The sequence below is a fragment of the Tiliqua scincoides genome, chromosome 2 (assembly GCF_035046505.1).
Source record: "Tiliqua scincoides isolate rTilSci1 chromosome 2, rTilSci1.hap2, whole genome shotgun sequence".
Lineage (NCBI taxonomy): Eukaryota > Metazoa > Chordata > Lepidosauria > Squamata > Scincidae > Tiliqua > Tiliqua scincoides.
The window spans coordinates 149,086,829-149,110,339 of NC_089822.1; the positions used below are offsets into that span (position 1 = coordinate 149,086,829).

Below are 23,511 nucleotides of genomic sequence, written 5' to 3' on the forward strand. Positions count from 1 at the left end.
TCCCTCCAGGGCTCGCGACTGGGGGTCGCACCTGCCCCAGTGCCTCACCTGGGCTGCCGCGCTCGCCCTGCAGTGGGCAGGCAGCACTGGCCATCGGGGCTCCTCTCCCTCTCCACCCCCTGCCGCGAGGAGGGGGTGGTTTTTGGGGGGTGGGCGCTGTGGGGTGGGGGGGGTTTTAGCCTGGAGGCTGCGGCCTCCCGGACCCCCCTCCTTCCCCCTCCTCTGTGGGGCCAGCTGCTGATGAGTGGAGGCTCAAGGCTGTTGGTGCCTTTCCCAGGGTGACCAGGTGTCAAGCCATAAAGCAGCACGAGGCGCCCCACAATGTATGGATGCGGCGAGGCTAAAACTAAAAACACATGCAGTATGTGTTATCACATGCAGTGATTTCACAGTGAAATCATATGCAGTGATTTCATGCAGTTCATTTAAACACTCTGCTCCTTATTATTAACCCATTTCTGCCCAGCCCACATTTGATCCCTGTTGTGTATGTGCAACTTGGGGCAGAAATGGCTTAAAACTACATGTAATTTATTAAGTACAAGAAGGCTGTAAGAACATCAGAAGGTAAGAAGAGCCCTGCTGGATCAGGCCAAAGGCCCATCTAGTCCAGCTTGTGTCTTGCAGCGGCCCACCAAGTGCTTCAGGGAGCACAAGAGACAACAGCTATGCGCTTCCTGCTCACAGGGAAAAGGAGGACATCTAAGTTCTTTTCCAGGTTTAAAAAAAGAGGACATTTCAGGATGAAGAAGACATCTGGTCACCCTGGTCTTTCCTTCCCCCAACCCCGCTTAAAATGCCATGTTCTCTTTCTCCTTTCCTCTTCTGAAAAATGTTGTCTCCACCCAATAGACAGTGTGGGTATGGCTACAACACAGATTTCAGCTGTTTCATTCATTCTTCCCAGCTAATATTAGGGACTGTAGGGGTTGGGGGTGGTGGACTACACTTAAAGATCTTCAAAGGATAATTCTCAGCATCTTATCAAACACCAAACCAGAATTTTTGGGAGGGTGGGGAGCCATGACATTTAGGGCCCAATCCTATCTAATTTTCCAGCGCCGGTGTCACCACAATGCAACCCCAAGATAAGGAAACAAATGTTCCCATACCTTAAGGGGACCTCTGTGACTGCTGCCCCATGACAAGATGCAGTGCGTGCCCCATTGGCACAGCATCACCAGCACTGGAAAATTGGATAAGATTGGGCCCTTAAGCTAGAATAAAGCTGATACCTACACTATACAAGTTTCTATATTTTTTTTTCCTTCAGTTTAGTGATTCTTATCTCTCAGTGTCTATTTTCTGGCTTAGAAGTTGTAATGCTGTAAGATGGCTGTGTTGATAGGACATTTGGCTACCTGCCTATAAGTCATTATGTCTCATGTGTGAGCTGGAGGAAGTAGGTCAAGTGCAGTATGTGGATACAGTGAGATTAAATTCTTAACCTGTTTCAGAATTAAATTGGTAGCGGAGACTAGCCCAGAGACTGGGCTGTAATTGTCTCATGAGATCAGTGCTCCTTCATGTACTGTGTTACAACAACTGAATTATTTTCCTTAGAAACATTGGAGTTTATATGCCATTTCACTGTGTCCAAATAAGTTGGATAGAAGAATGACACCCAGAGGAACTTAGCCAAGAACATTTGTAAGCATTCTTGGCTCGTCTCCAGCTGTAGAGCTCACTCCTCTAACTGAATAAGGGAAACCATGCAATGCTGTGCACACTTACATGAGAGTAAGCCCATTGAACACAGTTGGACTTCTGAGTTAGCCTGCTTAGGTTTGCACTCCTAGTTCATGATAGAATGTGTGAATACTCCAGCTGTAACCTTATACAAAGTTTATAATATATGAATAAGATACCACTTCTGGATTACAGAGGTGGGAGGTTTCTTGTCACCCTTCATATCAGAGGGTTGAGCTGAGGGAATCGTTGATGGGACTAAGGAAGGAAATTAAGGAATTAGTGGTTTGTGGCATTTCTGAGAGTATAAATTTAGTACAATCCCATATGGAGAACATTACCTGACTATGCCTTAAGAGCAATGAAAAACTCACTTCTTAAAGATGAGTACCTATGGTAGAAGTACATTCCTTCTTAAAGCCCCTACAGTACATATAGATTGATACCACATTGGTATCTAACTTGGTTGGTTACTGAATTGTTGGGTCACTGTTACACGTGATGCCCTTATATCTAGTTTCTTTAACAGTGTGATCCTATGCAATTAGGCACACTTATATCTGTGTAGGATTGTGCAGCAAGAATTCTAATAATATTTCTGTTGAATGATGGAAAATTTATATCCAAGTTTTTGTGGTAAAGTTGGCCAAGTGTCTAAGATGACACATGGATAACTGTGTGATAAGAGAGGCATGGCCTTGCTGGGACACTGTTTTGGCATGCAGTATGTAACCTTCGTAGTCAAGGCTCTGGTGTCGCTTGAATGTAGTTCTAGTTGAACCTGTTTTTGCTAGAGTTAGATCAGCAGCTTTGATCAAAGCTCAACAGAATTTAAGCATTGCTCTTTCTGATTCACATGGTTTTCTTTGTTATGTTTACATGTCTCCTTGGTTGCTGATGTCCAGTTTTCATTGTTGACCAAGTTCTGCAGTACAGATGAATCCAGGAATGGGAGTGCAGATTGTAAGAGAGGCTGACAGATTAATGGTATTTGGAAGATCACTTCTGTTGAACTTTTCTGAATGCAAAGTTGTCAGTCAGTGCTTTTCCAGAAAGCAGGATGACTATACAGTTTGTAAAGATTACAAACATGTGCTACTGTTGCATAGGAAAAATTTTAGCTTGTAGATGACATCTAATTTGGCAGATTTTCTGGATGGTATTGTGTGTGCACTGTGGAACACATCCTGAGGCAGTAGCTGCAAACTGTCTAACCTTTCACTTCTGGGAGTTAACTTTTTCTTAACTTTTATTTGTGCAGAGAGGGTATTTTTTAAAAAGTGTTTCTTTTAAAAACCATCTTGCCCACTTTAGTCATTCTGTGTTTGTCACCATTAGAGAGAACGTGCAGCTTGATGGTGATCCTTCAAATGGAAAAATACTAGATCTGTTACATAACACATGGAAATTCAAGGGGGGCTGTGGCTTGGCCCTAGGATTAGTCATTCATCTGCTACTCCAGGGTGGAATCCTGCAGGAAGTTACATGCAGGGACTGTAAGAAAGAATTGCTCAACATTGTTGGCTGCTATGCAGCCCACTGCTCTCATGTTTACTCTGAAATAAGTTCCACTGAGTTCAGAGGGACTTATTCCTGGGTAGGAGCACTGCAGTATGCTGTTGTGAACTGCTGCTGTTATATTTTGTTGGGGAACAATAAATACTGGGAAACTGGAATGTTAAAACAATTTTTTTTCCCCAAATCTACAGTATATTTCTGAACTATATGTGTACATTTCATACATAAATCGAGTGAGCTCTCTCTTCATGAGGTTATCCAATTTTGTATTTCACAAATTATAACATTTTCTAGTGCACAAAGTGCTTAAAATAAAAACTGTAGAGCATAGGCAAAGCCAGGAACAGTACTGATGTACTGCATATATGTATACTTAAAGAGAAGGCATGTAGCAATTACCCTATCAGTTCAGAGGTTTATGAAATCCTCTTGATTAGAATTATATAGAAGTATGGTGTTACTTCTCTATGATTTATTCTAATAAGGTTCATTTTTGCCTTTTAAAATACCTCTTGAGGTTACAGTGTAACAAAGCAGTACTTAATCAGCAAGAGAGTGGTCACATTCCTGTCAGAATCATTTACTCAGGAAGTGCATGACAACAAGGAATAAAAATAATTTTTGGACACTCATTTTTTGACATATTAGCAGCCAAATATTGTTGCATGTCAAATATAGGCTGTGTGTTTATTAGTGTTTTCTAAAACACTTCTCTGCTTGTTTTTCTTGCAGGCATGTCTGTCTCTTGCAGTAGCAAGTTTAAAAGTGCTAGACATTTTCACACACCTCTGAAGCATAAGACAAGCTAGCTGTTCACTAAAGCTCAACTTACCTTCCCAAGAATGGTTACCTTGAGCTGTAGGTTTCCAGATTAAAGAGCTGTCTATCTCTGTTCATTATTGTATGTCCCATAGAGCCGAAGAAATAGTAGTAGTAGTAGTAGTAACTTTTATTGTCATTGTGCTATAGCAAGATGAAATTTATACACCTTTGAGATACAAGCATAAATATATACAACAATTCCAACAATCACACTCTACACACTCACCCACACATTCTGTACAACATGCATCATAATATAAAAACAGTATAACAGACCATAATGCCCAGGAGCATGGTAACAACTATATCACCTTATTCAACGTAATTGTGGCTGTGGGATAAACACTGTTCCAGAGTCGTGTGGTGTGTACTCTAATAGTTCTGTATTGTCTACCCGAAGGCAACAGAACTTACAAGCCAGATGGAAGGGGTCTCACAGAATACTATGTGACTTCTGCAGACAGCGAGATGTATAGATGTCCTCTAAAGTTGGTAGATGAAGGTTGATAATGTGCTGCGCAATCTTAATAATTCACTGCAGAGCTTTTTTGTCCCCTGCAGAGCAATTTCCATACCACATCAAGATATCATAGGTTAGGACACTCTCAATGGTGCAACGATAGTATGACACAAGCAGCTGCTGTGACAAATTTAACCTCCCAAGCTTCCTCAGAAAATATAACCGCTTTTGTGCCTTTTTTATCAACATGCTGGTGTTAATAGTCCATGAGAGGTCCTCTGTGAATTTGAAACTAGCAACCCTCTCCACCTCCTCACCATTTATGTATAATGGTGTGTGTATTTCTTTTCTGGTAGTCAATTATAAGTTCTTTTAGTTTTTTGATGTTAAGTGAGAGATTATTTTCTTTGCACCACAATAACAACTCCTGTAGCTCCTTCCTATAAGCAGACTCATCATTCCCGCTAACAAGCCCCACCACTGTGGTATCGTCTGCAAATTTTATAATTTCATTGGTGTTATGTGATGGGTACAATCATGTGTATACAGGGAATAGAGGAAGGGGCTCAGCACACAGCCTTGGGGAGCTCTTGTATTTAATATCAGAGTGGAAGAATGATAAGAGCCCATCCTAACTGCCTATGGTCTATTTGTCAAAAAGTCCTTTATCCACAGACAAATGATGAAAGTGACAAAAGTATTGGTAGTTAATGTGTAAAAAATTACAAAGGGAACTAAATCTAAAAGCTAATGAACTTGAATTCCTGTTTGTGATTTATAAACTCCAAGGTTCTGTGAGTAAAAAATTTTTTTTATAAATACCACCAATATTTTTTTAAAAACTTTCATTTTTTAAAAAATTGGAAGTGGATTATATCTGACTGCCAATATTATTATTATTATTATTATTATTATTATTATTATTATTATCTGACACTTGGTTCTGTTTCTTCACTTCCTCTTTCCATTTTAATATTCTTAGTCTTAAAAATAATTCCAGTAATAAAACATAAAATTTAAATCTTAAAGGCTGCATTTCTACTAGTTTTGTGTAATGTGTTTGAAATTTAGTCCATTTATGTTCAGGATTTTTGTACCTCAAAAGTCAGAACTGGGTGGACTTGGGTGACTTCTGTTGTTTAACCATCTCCAAAACTTTTAAAATTCTTAACAGATAATTCGTGTCCAGTCACCAGAGGGAGTGAAACGGATCACAGCTACAAAGCGAGAAACTGCAGCAACATTTCTGAAAAAGGTATTCTTGTGTGGCCTATTCTTTGATGTTCTCCTAGGGCAGCAGTAGAGGTATTCCTCTTGGACAGAATGCAGCACCTGCTCCTTATGATTTGGCTGGATTTGCACAGAAGCTTTCTGTGATAATGATTTCATATAATTAGGAAAAGTGTTGACTATATGATTCAACAGACATTAGACATTAATCTCTCCAAAATTAAACCGTAACTTCCTTTTGCTATAGATCCATGTTCGACACCTGCATTCTGACCTAACCCTAATTCTTCTTGATGTCTCATAGAACTTTTTTGTCAGAGAACAGAAGTACTTTAAACTTCTGATGGGAGAAGCCAAGTGTAGTGGTTTGGTACATCTGGTACTCGCAAACTGTCCAGAAAGTGTGGTGATCTCCATGCTGATTGCCGCTAGTTAGGAGACATAACTGCAGTATAGATTGTCACAATCCAATAGAATGACAGTAACATACATTTGCCTTGCTGATTAGCACCTCTTTCCTGACTGACCATGGAAGGAACGGTTACCTTTTTTGCAACCTATGGCTGCATTCCTAAACAGATTTACTTTTGAATTCAGCAAGGCTTAGTTTTGAGCAGACTTTTATTTAGGGTTGGGCTGTATTGTTGTATTTATAGGTTACTTTTCTAATAAAAGTAACATAGTGTACAGCAGTGCTACTCAAAAGTGTGATCCATGGACCAATGCTGGTCCACAGGCCATTGGCTGCTGGTCTGTGGATCTACAGGAGGAGCTTCAGCCTTCAGTGAGGTCCTTGAAGAAAGCAGAACGCTGCCACCACACTTTCACTCTCACTTCATCTCAGCTGCAGCATGTGGCAGCAAGTCTTTTTTCACTTGCTGTGGCTCCTCAGGGAACCTCGGCAGCACTGAGGAGAAGGCGGCTCTCCTCCTCTTCCTGTTCAGGCATCACAGATGCCAGCACATGCTTGTGAAGTGAGCTGTCAGATAAAAAAGCGTCTGCCTTTCTGGCTAACTGGCAGGGTTGCAGTCCCTCCAGCTTGCTCCTCTGTCAGCCCCACTTAACTAACTAAGGTCCAAGGAGAAAGCTAAGTGCAGCTACCATCTCCTCCAGGGACAGCCGAAGCTGCCCGCTGCTGAAGCACTCAAAGTAGCTAGCTAGTGTAAGTCTGTGCATTCTGCCTACATTGTCTTGCGTCTGAACCATGATGGCCACCTTGAACTGCCCAGAAGCTAGTCACAGTTACTGCTTACAGGATTGCAGCACAGTAGGGAAAAATGCATTTGAACATGTCTAGAGCACTTTTCTTCACTCACACATGCCTCATGTTTTATACAAGTGAGGCTTAAACATTGTGCCGGGCTGTGCATTGCTCACTTCTCTCTGATGCCTCTGTGAAACTGACTGACTTCAGCTGGAATAGATAGCTGCTATGCAGCCCCATCCTATGCGTCCTTACATGGAAGTAAATCCCATTGAGTGCAACAGCACTTACTTCATCAAAGTATTCACATGTACAATGGCAGCCTTACCTCACAATCTAGTGTGTGCTTACTTGGAAGTAAAGGCCCACTAAGTTAATGGGCTTTACTCCCATGTAAGTGTGCACAGGGTTATAGCCTTAAAAATGGATTCTTTTTGGTTTTCTGTCCTGTCAGAATAAGCAGCATGTGCATTAGCAACATGTGTATTGAGCTGTATACACTTGCATACATGAGTTCGTGTCAGTTTGCCTCCAAATAGCACTCCCTTCAGACAGATTTGTGGTTGCGGGAGACTCCATGTCACAGCTTGCACCTGTCCTGTACTGTCTTGCTCAGAAATACTCAAAATGCCCCAGGCTTTTGTCCGCCAAACTTCACAAGAGGGTGTGAAATAAGGGAGAAGCAGGAGGCTTAACAGGAACCTAGGTGCAGGGAGCTGGTTGTAATTTATTTTCTTTCAATGAGTTTTTCTGGTTTTTGGCAATGTATTTGATTCTGTGTCCAAGTAAATTATACCGTATCATTTTTAAGTGTATACATTTGCAGCTGCCATGAGTAGGTTTAAGAAGAGGAGATATAAAATATCATTTCTAAGTATTGAAGTCTCAATCCTAAAAGGTGGGTTAGGCACACCTGAAGGTTTAGCTACATCCAGGAGGATGGTTGACCTCCTCTTGAACATCATCCTCACCTGTATCATAACCAGAACCTCTCAACCAGTTTCAGAAGTCTGCTATGTTGCCAGAGGGAGTGGGGATAGGTCTTGTATGCCCCTTGTATGCATAGGGCTAATTGAGAGGGCTTAGGTCTTTTACCTGACTTTTTAACAGTCAGGTTTAAAAACAGAATTCAAGATGTTGAGTAGACATGTTTTCCTAGAGGCTGAGCACATGGTGGCCACAATCCAGTAAGGCACATGAAATGATTCATTCTCAGAGCAGAACTTTAACCATACAGCATCTTGTACTGCTTGTCAACGTTTCTTTGAGTTTAAAAAGTTGCTCAAAATGCAGCATGGAGTCAAGGTTGATCTTTAGAAAAGCAAGCAATCTCATAACACATGAGTACAAATCACAGAAATTCCTACATTGCAACAATAGAAACTGCATGCAGTACTGTAGCTGTGCTGGTGCGATAGCAGTACAGCTCTGTTAAGTTTAGTGTGTCTGTTGTGTTTATTGGAATGTTTATTGTGTTTATTGGAATGTGTTTATTTGATGTGCTACATGCATATGTAAAATTTTAATACATAATATAAAAAGTTTGAGAAGCACTGGGGTACTGCAATATGCCTGAGTTGGCAACCTGTCTTGGAGTGCCTCAAATGGGATATCCTGATATCTGGGATATCTGGAGTGGTGTGGAGGGCTGGGAAAAAAAATTTAAATATAAAATTTAAATAAATAAGAGATGGAACTTAGATAAATGAATAAATGGTCTCATTCATTCAACCTCTCTGGCCCTCAGAACACCCTCCAGACACAATCGGAGTGCAGTTCTGGTCATGTTCAGTTGAGTGGACCAGAGGGTTTCAGGGGACAAGAAGTTGACCGCGGGTCAGAAAGAGGCTTGCTGTGGGCCGCATCTGGCCCCCGGGCCAGGGTTTGGAGACCCCTGCTCTAGAGTACAGAGGACTCTAGGACAGTAGCTGCCAAACTGGCGGGCTGGATCTGGTGTTGATAAAAAGTCGTCTGGGCATGGCACTTTCTGTTCTGTGCTGCAGCCTCTTATCTGTCCAGTTGATCTTGTCAGAAATTTGCATCAGCCATTCACTTGCGCTCTGCGCTCTGATGTCTGGGCAGAAGTGGTTGCTTGGCATGTGTTTCTGACAAGTTTGGCTGGAAAGATAAGAGGCTGTGGCACAGTATAGAAAGCACTGTGCCCAGATGGCTTTTTCGTAAGGCAGTGGTCCACAGTTTGGAGGTTCGTGGTTTGAAGAAAGGAGGCCTGGATAGCCAGGGAAGCTGCCTGTTCAGAAGGGGAGAAAATGAGTGAAAACTGAACTTCCTCTCCTCCCTTGAAGGGAATGGAAGCTCTGAGGCCAAATTGAAGAGTGAAATCTGGCCTCATTTTCCTTCCTCACTTCATACGCCTAAGGCAGCAGATAGAAGGCACCAGCTTTGGGCAGACCTCCTGGGCTGTGTAATAGTATCCAGGCTTGCCACAAGCACAGGTATCGCACATAAAAGCACAAGTGGCAATAGTTACGTTTTCAAACACTGCAGTACTCCATATTAAAACGCTCAAAAAATCACAATACAACTGAAACTAAAAGCAGCAGTAATTTAAATTTCCACATACAAACACTCCACTCTATTTCTCTTCTTCTCTACTTGTGTCAGAATGTAGAGAAGGTCTTCAGAGGGAGGAAGGCCTTCACCAGCCAGCAGAGGCTAGTTAAATCTCCCCTGGAAATGTCTGCCATAACATTAGATGGGTTCTGTTCACACTGAGCACTTCCATGCTAGAACCACTTACTTGGGGTGACTGTTCAATATAACTATGGTATCAGTTCTAGTGGGTTTTTATATGCATTTGAATGATAGGTAACTTTAACTAATTTAATACATAACTAAATAGAAGTTGATGTTTCTGCTGTAATTCCCACCAACTTTCAACGGTAAGGTGAAGGAGGTTTAGGTGGGATTTTCCTACTACTAATCTGTGTGCCATTTTTGGCTGGTAACATTATAAAGTTGACTATTTTCTTAGCCATGGTTAAGCAGTTTAGAGCAGCTTTGTGACTGCATACCTCCTTCCATCAAGAGTGTGAAAAATCGTCCTGTGGGCCTCACCATGCCTAACTGTTATGTCCGTGGCAATGTTAAACGTTGGTGGTTTTAACCAGGCTTCTTGCTTAATTTGGAAGATCCACCCATACAACATCTTGTTCATTTATATGCACTGTTATACTTTGAGCATGCATTTTCAATCTCCAGCTATTATTTTGAAATGACAAACTGCATCTAGATAGTGTATCTACAGCAGAAATTTTATAGACGTTTGGGCTGTAATCTTGTACATGCTTTCCAGAGAGTAAACCCCACTGAAGATAGTGGGCCTTACTTTTAACATTTATTCAGATGTATTACGCTCTCCACTGCAAATTCCAGATGTTATCATTTCTCACTCTTCTTTTCTAGGTTGCAAAAGAATTTGGCTTCAGAAATAATGGATTTTCTGTGTACATTAATAGGAACAGAACTGGTGAGATCACATCATCTCCCAATAAGTCTCTCAACTTACTAAAAATTAAGTAAGTATCTGGCAAAAGACAAGGGGTCATGAAGCTCAAAGTAGATTCTACTTATTTGGCAAATCTGGCTACCATTTCTCATCACTGCCCATCTCAACAGAAATATCCACTATATGGCATTATCTTTGCTGTACTTTTGCCAATTCTGTAATGCAGGGTTTCTCAAACTGTGGGTCGCAACCCGATGTCTGGTGGGTCCTGGGCTAGGCCCTCCCACCTGCCCTTGTGTCTGGTTGGCTCCAAAATGGAGCCCGCTGGATGCATTTGGAGGCTGCAATGGGCCTCCAAGAAGCAGCTGGAAAGTCACTTCCAGGTTTGTGAAAATAACTGCCAGTTGCTTCCAGAGACCTGCAGAGATTTTCTGAAGTCTGGCACCGAGGAGGGGGGTGGATCTCAGTGCCCTCCACCACAAAACAGGTGGGTTATGGCAGGGGGAAGTTTAGGAACCCCTGCTATAATGTGTTCAGGTGCCATCTAAGCACTTTTGAAGTAAAGACTGATGCCTTTAGATATTGTGATATCTAAAAAAGACTGTCATATTTGTTTCATAACAGTTCTTCTGTCATGTTTTGTCTTTCCTATAGACATGGAGATATGCTGTTTCTCTTTCCTTCAAGCCCACCTGGCTCCTCCTCTGAGAACATGGATACTTCAGTGTCCCAAGGAGTGCGCCATATAGGTGTTCCCCAAGTGGTAGAAGATGAGATTGACCAGTACTTAATAAAGCAAGATGGGAAGATTTACAGAAACCGAGATCAGCAACTGTAAATACCACTGTGTTTTCTGTTGGTACAGAAATTCTCAAAGTTTATTATAGTTCTTCTCTATGTAGGGAAATTTACTACTTGTGCCTCTTCATCTCTGTCCCCCAGCCCATAATTGTTATCTTATGTAACAGATGTAATTAATGTAAACCACATGGTTTACATTATCTAGCAGCACTCGCTCTTTTCCTCCACTGTTGAGGCAAACAGGTTGGGAGTGGAAATAAGGAATAGATGGGTATACTGCATGCTTCCAAGTTATTTAGGTTAGGGAAGTAATCCAGAGAAAGCTTTCTCTCTTTTTATAAAGAGGGTTCATTCAGTTTTGGTCTTAGAGAGGTCCATCTCATTCTTTCATTATCTTCTTGATAGAGCTAGCTGCTTAGACTGTGTATAGCCAACTTCTGAAATAGTAACTTGTAGAAGCTATTTAACAGGTAGTACTGTAAAATCCTTAGTAAAACTATAAAACTCCTTTGAACTTCTAACAGAAGAAGGAACTCTCAGAAGGGTTTTCAAAACTAGACTTTAAAAAAAACCTCTTCTAGTATCTGGTCAGAAAAGACCTTTTAATGGCCTATTTAGAATGACATGGTATTTGTTTTTGAAGAGAGTTATCTGATGAGGCTTGGCAGTTATGAGTCCTGTTTGGTCTCCAAACTATTTATGACTGTGTAGAATGAAATAACATCTTGAACTGTATTATCCAGTGTATCAAGCTTATTATGAAATAAGTTTGGTTTTTTGGTTATGTTTATTATCCACTTCTGTCCTTGAGGTGTCTTTTGCAACTCATTAACATATTCCTTTTATATCTGTCTACTGAAGATGCAACAGGCATGCATAACTACAGCAAGATCTAGGTTCCATGTGAAGTACCAGTAGTTGTCACTTCCACTAAATCCTTATATGGTCCTGAGAGCTAGAAGGCAGCATAATCACTAGTGTGCAAGCTTGACTACTACTACTACTACTACTACTACTACTACTACTACTACATGTTGTTACTCAACTGGGATTTCACCCAGTGTGTCCAAGCACTACTAGTGCCTGCCTGCATGATATCTTAGTGGATATTCTGAATCTGCTAGGCTTTATTGAGGATATGTTTTATGGTTTGTAAATGGATTGAAATTTTTTCTATGAAGACTGTAAGAAGTCATTAGCAAGTGACCTGTAATATTTGCAGATCTGTAATTCAGTTGTGCTACTATAGCTTCATTACCCTCTTCCAAAAACTATTAGTATTTTGGAGTACAGTGGAGTAACTGGATTTTCTGGTAGTTTTTGTTCATTAGTGAATTGGCTTCAGATGTTCATATTTCTGCCTGTAAACTAAGAAAAGCAATAAAACTCAATTGCTGAAAGGCTGTAGTGATACCGGAGAAAGGGTGGATATCAAAGAAGGTGTAGAAATGAAATCAGAGCAGCAAATACCATGTTCCTAAATTCTCTGCCTGGATGACTCTTAAATCCTTGTGCCTATTCCTATTCTTCTTGGAATTGAAGTGGCTACATTCCTGTAGGAATGTTGCAAATCTTAGTGTTTATCATTAAACTGAAGTTCCAATCCTGTCCAACTTTCCAGCGCTGATGCAGCTATGTCAGTGAGGCATGTGCTGCATCCTACAGTGGAGGGGCTGTCACAGAGGTTTCCTCAAGGTAATGAAAGATTTGTTTCCTTACCTTGGGAGTGCATTGTGACTACATTGGTGATGGAAAGTTGGATAGGTTTGGGCCTTGGCTCAGAGGTGTTTTTGATAAACTTCTAATTTCTTTCAGAAGACTTTAAAGATACTTGAAACATGCAAATCTGATTGGATGTAGTGAAAATCTGCCAGGGTTGGTGAATGAAACACAGTTTGTGATTTTATTTTTTTCTGCAGAAACATTAAAAAAAAAGTCATTTTGGTGCTTACAAGTTCCGTATTTTGGAATACTCCATATTTTGGAATTCTGGATAAGGGATACCCCACCTGTACTCATATCGGCTAATGTTATGATCAGTTTGGATGTTTTAAAATTAGGTTGCTGGTGGCTTGGCGTTAGATGATTTTTCCATTTACTGCTGCAAAATTTTATTAAAAACAGTTTTCTTTGTGGCTAATGACTAGTAACTCTTGTTTTTCTTCTCACAGGTGTCGACATGGCCCATTGGGTAAATGCGTGCACTGTGTACCATTAGAGGTAACAAATTAAATGTAATATTTTACTTGTTAAAATGTGCTTTCTCTCTCTCTTTCTCTCTGTGTGTATAGGTATGAGTTGCTTTAGTGTCAGCAATAGAGAGGATGTTGCTGAAACTTTAATGTGTCCTGTCTCTGCTGATAATTCCTAAAGAGGCTAATCAAGTCCCTTGAATATATCTGTCTGGGCAGTACTTGAATTTATCAGCTTCAGACATCTGTTTTTCTGCAGTGCAGAATTTAGCAGGATATATTTCTAGAAGCTCAGGCAAAACTATAGGCATGCATTTTGTATCTCCCATTTTCATTGTTTACTTTGCTCCCCTTCATAGAAATTCATCTCTAAACCACTATTTATATTCTAGATTTCTTTTGTTAAGTAAGGAACCTCTGCAAGCCTTTTCAGTTGTGTGCAGATTTTTTTCAACCTGTACCAGAGTGTTTTCAACTATGTTTGATGAATCAGCCTTTATCTCTGCTTTTTAAATAAAAGAGAGTATTATACTCATGAGACAGGTTGGGTTTCTGAAGCCATTTTTGAGCAGGGCTATAACTCCATAGAGCAAAAGAGAGAGGAAGAAAAGGACCCCACTATTACTGTCAAAGTAGTAACTGCTGTGGAAAAAGAGCACAAAGCCTCCTAATTGTTTCCACATTGAATGCCAGCCGAAAGTTCAGACTAAAACATCCATTTGTTCAGTGATCAGTGTATTATCAAGCAGGTGTCTGACCTGGTTTTCCTTTGTGTATGTGGGTTTTTGGCAGCCTTTTGATGAGGATTATTTAAACCATCTGGAACCTCCTGTGAAGCATATGTCATTCCATGCCTACATCAGGAAACTGACCGGAGGCGCAGACAAGTAAGAAACTTGCACCACTTCTGCAGGGGAATCTCATTACTGATGATTTTTTTTAAAGTGAAAAACCTGTTTATAGTGAAAAAACTAATTCACTTCAAACAGTAGTAGGACTAGTTTTGCATACAGGAAGGAAGAGTGAGAACTCCATAGTTTGTTTTCCTTACTTGATTAGCATATCTTAACCCCCTTCATTCTATACCAGAACCACAGATTGATGCGTTAGCAGTATTTTGTGAAAGTGGGTAGCAGTTATGTGAGCCAAAAATTTGACCACCTCACCAATATTGCAAAACCTAATGCCTCCTCTTAATCGCAGTAACCTGGAAACATAATCCTTCCCCCTCATTTCATTAGGAGTGTACTGAATTTGGTAATGAGTATGTACTTTGTTATGGTGCTTTTCCATTGCAAGGACTTTGCACACAAAGAAGTTTGAAACGTGGCTCATATGCAAAACATCATGTTGCTTTGGCATAGAGAGAAAAGCAATGTGAGAAGCTGTCATTGATGTTGATCCTTGTGTTTGTTTAGAGAGAACACTATGACTACTGCCCAACACTATGAAAACTGCCTATCTGACAGTTTTGCTAGAACAAACTTCAATGAAACAGAGGCAAACTGGCTTTTGAAATCTAGTATGAGTTTTGTTCTGTCACTTATACTGTGAGCTGAGCCAAATTGCAGCCTTCTAGGATAGTGTGCTCTCAAAGAACCCCTGATAGCACAGTCCTGTGTGCACTTACACCAAAGTCCCATTGTTTTTTTCTTACTCTTGGGAAAGTGTGTGTAGAATAGTAGCCTGAGTCTGTTGCAGTATTCTAATCTGATATGTGCTCTACACTGTGTAGTATTGGAATGTCTTTTTGTTTTTTTAACAAATACACAGTCATTTAACATTTCGTGTGTTCTTTTCTGATTAGGGGGAAATTTGTTGCCCTTGAAAACATTAGTTGCAAGATTAAATCAGGGTGTGAAGGACACCCCCCTTGGCCGGAAGGCATTTGTACCAAGTGCCAACCAAGTGCTATCACACTCAACAGGCAGGTAAGATCAGCATCAGTCACTACTGGAAACTTGTTCATGAGACATTGCTTACCTCTGTTTTTGAAAAGATGTGACCAGCTTGGGTTTGAGAGTGTTCCCTTTTGGCAGTTGCTTAATAAACTACTGCTGTTTGGCTTTGATACAAGGAGACTGGGAAACGTACTTCTCCAACAATTTCCATATAAATCAGAGAACATCTGCTCCGGTCATGAGCTAGGACAGGGGTGCTCAAACATTTTGGCAGGAGGGCCGCATCACCTCTTTGACACCATGTTGGGGGCTGAAGAAAAAAACCAATTAATTTGCATTTCAAATTTGAATAAATTTACATAAATGAATACATTACAGATGGGACTTATATGAACAAATGAATTTTACTGAACTTTATAATACAAATACACATGAGAACTATAATACAGGCAAAACACATGAGAACTATGAACTTTGAGCACTATGAACTAAGAGCATTGAGCAATATGAACTTTGAGCAATATAAACTATGAACTTTGAGCACTATGAACTTTCAATGAGAGTGGTGGAGCTGTTGTCTTGATCTTAGTAGTTCACTGTAATCTGGTACTAGTTTGGAGGAGCCAATGATCAGTAATGACTTCAAATGCTCATCAGTTAGTGTGGACCTGTATTTTGATTTTACATATTTCATTTTTGAGAATGTCTGCTCGCAGAGGTATGTTGTCCCAAAAATAGAGAGAGAGTCACGAGCAAATTCTTTCAAATTTGGGAATTTCTCAGGCTGCAGAGATTTATAGGGGGTGGGTAGAGGGGGAGAACCATAGGAAAAATTCCACAACAGAGCAAGCATTTTAAAAACCAGAGGCAGACAATGCAGGGCAGGTGTGCATCATTTTATCCAGGAAAAAGGGGGTGGGTAGAGGAGGAGAACCATAGGAAAAATTCCACAACAGAGCAAGCACATATTTTGGGCAGGAAGGTTGCAGGCAGCAGTAAAAAAAGGAATAAAGTATTTTTACATGGAGACTCACTCTTTGCTTCGCACCAACGGAGGGAGCCTTGTAGGTGAGGGTGGTGGCTGCTGCTGCTGCTTCTGTCGCGGTGCTCGACAGCTCTCCCTGGCACGTGCTGCTGCTGTACAGAGGTGGCGGAGCGGTCTCTCCCTGCTCTCCTTGCCTGCTGCTGTTGAACAGAGGTCTCTCCCCGCTCTCCCCAGCACTTGCCTGCTGCTGCTGAACAGAGGCGGCGGAGCAGTCTCTCCCTGCTCTCCCTGCCTGCTGCTGCTGAACAGAGGTCTCTCCCTGCTCTCCCCAGCACTTGCCTGTTGCTGCGCGGCGGCGCTTTGCCAACGAAGCGCCTACCTCCCTGCTCGCTCGCCTGCCCGCCCAACCTCCCTTGTGAAGGTGGTGACGCAGGCGCTCTGTCTCTCCCTGCTGCTTCAGGCTCCATGTGTTGCCCGGGAGCCAGGCAGGGAGAGACTAAGCTAGCGCATGGGCACAAACACTTTCAGTAATAAGGTAACGCGAGACCTGCAAGTCTCGTGTTACTTTAACGCTATAAAAGGCACTGTGCAGTTCGCCGGGCTGGTCTTTCCCTCACTGCCTGCAGCGAGGGAAAGACATACTGTGAGTCTTTCGCGCACTGGGACATCGTGCACTGGGTCAGCGCGGGCCACGGTGGTTCTTCCGCGGGCCGTGTGCCCATTGGAGGCACACGACCCACTTAGGGGCTGGATGGGGACGCACTGTGGGCCGCAGGTGGCCCACGGGCCGGGGTTTGGGCACCCCTGAGCTAGGAGAACGATTTAAGAAGTGCCTACTCAGATTTCTGTAATATAGTCACAAGGGATTGTGGGAATGTGATGCAGAATCAGTGGCTTCCAGATGCAGAATGTGATGCAGAATCAGATGCAGAAACCAGTTCCTATCCCACCCCTTTCCTGACATGGAATTTCTAGCACTAATCATTAGTACAGATAGCAAGTCCGTATTGGGAGAAGGAATATGTGCCTGAAAGGCACAACAGAGTCGTTGTTAAGAACATTTATATACTACTTTTCAGCATAAAACAGTTTCTTGTCCTTGTGACTGTGTTTTAAACTTAATTGATCCTTGTCATTCTTGGCTTGATACTTGTTTTTGTTTTGAAATGACAGAAATACAGACATGTGGATAATATCATGTTTGAGAACCATACAATCGCAGATCGATTTTTAGACTTTTGGAGAAAAACGGGAAACCAGCATTTTGGATATTTATATGGGAGGTATACAGAGCACAAAGACATCCCTCTGGGTATCCGAGCTGAGGTAGCCGCCATCTATGAACCTCCGCAGGTAATGGCTCTTCCATTCATAAATACCTGTGCATTCTCCATTTTGGGAAAGAGTTTGGGAAACAGAATATTCCTTAATTGTTGACATTGGTGTAAAACTGTCAACTTAAAAAGTACATCATCATTGTTGTATCTTGTGTTTGTGAAGACTTGTCATAAGCAATGTGTATGTTAACCTGGTCTCTGTCCTTCTCCTTTTGGGCTGAGATCTGTTTCTACGCATATTTGTCTGGAAGTAAGTCTTACTGAGATCGATGAGGTTTACTTTCATGTTACTGTGTATAAAATTCTGATCTTTGCCCACCTCCCTCTGTCTTCAGGAGGAAGGAGAAGAAGCTGCTACCTTCAATTGGCCTATCGGCACTGCAGTATTTACAGTTGTTCTTGCCAAGGAGCTGTTTGGTGTTTTTTCTGGGTGCAAGCTTCCTCAGGGTAGTTGCTGCTAGAGTAAACAACAAATGGCTTCTTTGGAAAGAAGGACTGAATAGATTGGGGGCAGAGGAAAGCACAGTGGCAACTTTCCTCCTTACCCCTCCATGTAAGAGCGTAAGGTGTCAACAGAATAATAATAATAATAACAGGTATTTATATACCGCCTTTCTTGGTCTTTATTCAAGACTTTATTCAAGGCGGTTTACATAGGCAGGCTTTATTTAAATCCCTTATTAAATAGGGATTTTTACAATTTCAAAGAAGGTTCTTTCTTTCAAGAACCACTACATTCAAGGTGTTTCATTCTGATCTGGCTTCACATTCTGGCCTCCATCCTCCCATGCTCAGAGCAGATGGAATTGCTTGGCTTCAGCTTGTCAGCTGCTCCAAGGTCGCATGGTGCCGCACGGTGCCGGTGGCCTCAAACGGTGGACCTTGTGGATGTTATCTTCAGGCAGACGGAGGCTCTACCCTCTAGACCAGACCTCCTGCCCTGTAAGCAACATACACTGTGATCCCACATATTGGAGTAGACATGCTATCAGGTTCTCCAGAACTGTTCTTGAGGTTTGATGTTAAATAAAACAAAGGGTAGGTGGGGACGAGAGGTAAGGCATAAAGTAATTAGATTGGCCTATGCCAGGTGCAAAACAGGTTAAGGGTGCAATCCTAACCCCTTATGTCAGTGCTTTCCAGCACTGACATAAGGGCAATGCAGCTCTGAGGTAAGGGAACAAACATTCCCTTACTTTGAGGAGGCCTCCGTGAGTGACAGCCAACTGCAGGATGCAGCACATGTCCCATTAGCACCGCTATGCCACTGCTGTAAAGCACTGATATAAGGGGTTAGGACTGAGCCCTATGTTGTTCTGAGGTCTACTGGAACAAAGACACAATAATGGCTGTTCCACCATGTTTTTGAAAATACAACATCTATTAGTTTCTGTGTCTCTTAACACTGAACAGAAGAACCTGTTGGGCAAGTGATTGGTTTGGGAGTTGTTAGGTGAACATGCTCAGTTGACCTAGGACCCTAAATCAGAAAGTGTGGCAGGACAAAGAAAAACCAGTTGCTTTATCTCAGCCAACAAAACTCCCTTAATTCACGTGTGCTGTTCTCTGGGGGTAATCTCTGGCAGTATTAGGGGTCGGTACCTTTGCGACTTCACAAAAGTCTGTGTGTCACTGTGGACACAATCCTAACCAATTTTCCAGTACTGATATAGCTGTACCAGTGGAGCATGTGCTGCATCCTGCAGTTGGGGGGCAGTCACAGAGGCCTCCTCAAGGTATGACAATGTTTTTTCCCTTATCTCAGAGTTGCATTGCCCTTACCTCGGTGCTGGAAAGTTGGTTAGGATTGCACCCTGTGTGCAGCTGTAGGGGTTGTGTTGGTTCCCCTGATTTGTCTGCAAGGGAGGGGGCATGTTAAAGACTCTCTTCTACCCTGGCCAGCCCTCCCATTTTGTACCTTCAGTGTCCACACTGAGATACTGGAGATTGCCAAATAGATACCTGTTGTGCACTGGAGAAAATAATATGTTGTAATTACCTGTTTTAGATTTTATATGTGAAATACTTCAAATATGCTATATAATTGCTATATTGAGTTATAAAACCAAGTATTGTCAATTTCACACATTACACAGAAACTAACCCAAGTTTGCTACATGTGCTAGGCAGTGAGCCGTAACTACTCCTGGCTTTCTGTTGACTGTATCATCATACATCAGACTCGTGTATCATACATGCGTTTCTAACATCCACATCACATTTGCACTTCTTAAAAATATAGAATGAATGTAATTGTACAGTTGTGTGTGTTTCTGGTATGTGTGCTGTTAAAAGGTTCAACTCTAATCTTAGAGTAGATTGGAATTTTTTTTCCAGCTGTGAGATTACTTTAAAGTCACTAGGTGGCACCAGTCACTGAGTACTCTTATCAGTAAGATGAAGCTGAGTAGTGTGTTTGGAAGGAATGTTATGGAAAACTGCAACTTAGATTTCATAGTAATTATATCAGTGGAAAATTGCTTGTAAACTTTTCTAAAAACATGTAGGTTTATTGCTTAACAAAAGATGTGAAGATCTAGTTCATTTGAGCATACTGGCCTATTTTTCTTTTCAAAGAAATTTTACTCTGTGTGCATGGCATGTAAAAAGGCCTATAGGGAAGGGGCTCATCACTTAGCCCCCTCTGCAATTACAATTGTGATAGTGTGTGCTGGTGTGTATCCACGTGTGCAATTTGTAGGCAACAAAAAGCTTCTGTTTGCTTTCAATAGAAGCTTTTTGTTTCCTATAAATAGCATGTGGGGGAACGTGATTGTAACAACGGTGTAGGCTGGGGGCTACATGCTTTACCGTCCCACCATAGTTTCAGGCCATCTTGCCTGAAAAAATATCATTGCCCCAGTGTTTTTTATTTTTAAAAGGGAAAAAAGAGGGCTAAACTCATACATATCAACATAAGCAGTTTGACCCTTAAAAGAATTTAGTTCTGACATTTTCTTTAGAAAGGCATCTTGTTTGGATTTGAAAGTGGCAAGTGATGAAGAATTTGTAACAATCTTTGCATTGTTTTGTAATGGTTGGTCATCATTCTGTAATGGTTGGTCATCCTTACTGTTGACCTGAAAATACAACTGAGCAAATAAAAATAAACATTGAAACATACTGCGTTTTATGCTGTAAAATTTTAATATATATTTTTTATTTTTAACTGTATATCCTTTCTTTCACACAGCCTCATGGTTGCTTACAGAATATAAATGCGTATTTAAAAATAAATACACACAAAATAACGTAATGCATCAAAGCTGACCTAAAACAGTATGCAGGAAAGCAATAACCAAGTGTATTCGGTCTTGGACCAAGATATTTCAAAGCACTTATTAGTGTTCTAGTCTTTGATTCCTCTTAATTTAAGGAAAGTAGGCATCCTATTGTCCTGGGATCCTTTTCTTAAGGCGAGAGCTAACACACAGTGGGCCGTGGAAAGGTTGATGGACAGCTCCTACTGAAATGTGTGGGAGAGACTCCTGCAGGTTTTGCTGGTGTATTTAGCTGCTTCTTGCTTTTATTTTATATATATATATATATATATATATATATATATATATATATATATATATATATATATATATATATATATAAAGCTTCTTGCTTTTAAATAATATATATTATAAAGCTTCTTGCTTTTAAATAATATATATTAATATATATATTAATATACACACATGCACGCGTGCGCACACACACAAATAAAATGTATGTGTGTCATGTGACTTGAGACATGCAGACAGTAATATTTCATTATAACCCACATGGGATCTGCTCACTGGCAAGATTTATGAGTGTCTCTTAAGTAGCAAAGTAAACTTACATCAGCTGTTTGCTGTCCTCTGCACACCAGGAAGTTAAGTGTTGAGGCTTTTGATCACTTGCAAGTTTCAGTGTGTTTTGATATTACGTCATGATGCTATGCATAGAAATCACTGTGTGTCAGTGCTTAAGGGTTTGTCCCCTGGTTTCTTGACTCTTATGTGATTTATCAAAGCTAGTCTGAAGTTGTTCATTCCAAGATAAATCTGTAGTGTCTGAATTTGTTTTCTTTAAGATTTGGAATTGGTAAAGTAGGTTTTAACCATCCTAGTAATTGTGCCGCATGAGACATTATTAGAATAAATACGCGTTTTTTTAATGTCTAAAAATGTGGATTACAAGTGGTATTAAGTAGCCATTTTCTGGTATTGTACAGCTGACATGAATGGGGCACAGCAGCTTGTGAATCTCCATTGCTCTGACATTGTTCACTATTTTGTTGTTGAAAGTGAGGCATTTTATTTTTTCTGCATAGTAAATATATCTTTTTGTGAATTAATCCTGATGTCTTGTTCTCTTTTCAGATTGGTACACAAAACAGTCTGGAGCTCCTGGAAGACTCAAAGGCAGAGATTGTGGATGAGATTGCTGCCAAGCTTGGCCTGAGAAAGGTATGAAATCATGTTGGAACCAAAATGTTAACATTTTGGGAATGATCCTCTCTATTAGAAGGGGTTCCATGGGACACAAGTATTCTTCAGTCATGCAGGTTAAATAAAGATTGGTGAATGTTTGGCATCTAGTTTTGTTTACTGGTAGCTAATTGTGGTATTGTTTTTTGGCGTCATGTGAGGCTGGAAGTTGTATGGCCTTTGCAGTCCTTTTCTGTATTAACTAATCCTGTATTAACTAATCCTAAATCCTGTAATTAACTAATCCTAAATCAACTAATTAACTAATTATTAATTAGTATTAGTATTAGTAATTAGTATTAGTATTAACTAATCCTAAATCAATATGGAAGTGAGTGGCAGGCCATGCTATGTTGCTATTGCCTGAAAGAAATCTTGAATGATTTCAGATATTGCCTGAAAGATTGCCTGAAAGCTTCAAGTAGGTAGTCTGCAATCCCAGAATTTTCTCCAAATGCCTGAATATGGGAAGCAAAACTTGCCTTCAAGTCGATGTCAGTGGTCAGGTTTTCCATAGAGCAAGGTTTCCTGTCTATAACTGCTGTGACGTGGTTTGATGCACTTGCAGTGATTACAGGGCAAGGGTGCCAAGGTACAGTGATCTCTGGTTGCAAAGGGAGAAAAAGACTTAAAAGCAAACCAAAGTGGCCTAGGCAGTAGCTTCAGCTAGTTCCAAGGAGGGAAGCAAGTCAAGGGAACCAAGATTGCATTCCAAGGGAAAGGGATGTGTTGAGAAGCTGCTCGGCAAATGCTTCAGCAGTGGCTTATAAAAAGGTGGCCACTCATTAGGCCCTGGAGCAGAACTTTTTGGTTGCACTCAGGATGGGGAAGTGAGGCACAGTGGAAAAAGAAAGCTGTCTGATACTGTCCTGGTTGCCAGCTGGCATGGTGATCTTTGGGTAGTGAAGGGAATGGAGATGCTTTACATGGCAGCATGGATAAAATGAATGGGAGATTGATGCATAGGGACTAAACAAAGAACAGGAGGTGTCTGTGACCCAGCTTTTTATACCTTAAACTCTCATAGGAAAGCATAGGAGCTTTTGTGGGGTGAGCTCAAAAAGGACCTTTCTTTTGTGTCTTGATGACCCTTGATTGATAGGTGCTTCTATCGTTTTGCACCCTAAGGGTGCGGACGACCAGTTCCTGACTTAATTGAACCCCTGGCCTCAGAAAAGCTCCTTACTAGATTTAGTCATGATGTTGGTGAGAACAGCTAAGGTTGGGGAAGCTTCTTTTGTGTTCCTATCAGCTAATCCTGAATCAACATGGAAGTGAGTTGCAGGCCATGCTTACTCAAAGTGATGAAGCGACTTTTGTTTACAACTTTAGATTTTGCTATACAAGCAAGGTGAGGATCAGGTCGAGCTGGTGCCAGTGCTTTGATCTTGGATGTCTCCAAGAGACTCTATGTTGGGGCTTTGTGTTGAAGAATGTGTTGCT

At 41.1% G+C, this 23,511-nt stretch overlaps 1 protein-coding gene across 1 annotated transcript in view; it reads left to right on the forward strand.

Moving 5' to 3' along the window:
- Positions 1 to 23,511, forward strand: part of NPLOC4 (NPL4 homolog, ubiquitin recognition factor) — a 64,262-nt gene that overhangs the window by 188 nt on the left and 40,563 nt on the right. The window contains exons 2-9 of the mRNA XM_066614670.1: positions 5,664 to 5,744; positions 10,347 to 10,459; positions 11,044 to 11,223; positions 13,362 to 13,410; positions 14,175 to 14,269; positions 15,190 to 15,313; positions 17,442 to 17,621; positions 21,961 to 22,047. Coding sequence (XP_066470767.1) covers positions 5,664 to 5,744; positions 10,347 to 10,459; positions 11,044 to 11,223; positions 13,362 to 13,410; positions 14,175 to 14,269; positions 15,190 to 15,313; positions 17,442 to 17,621; positions 21,961 to 22,047 — 909 coding nt within the window. The remainder of the gene's footprint in view (positions 1 to 5,663; positions 5,745 to 10,346; positions 10,460 to 11,043; positions 11,224 to 13,361; positions 13,411 to 14,174; positions 14,270 to 15,189; positions 15,314 to 17,441; positions 17,622 to 21,960; positions 22,048 to 23,511) is intronic.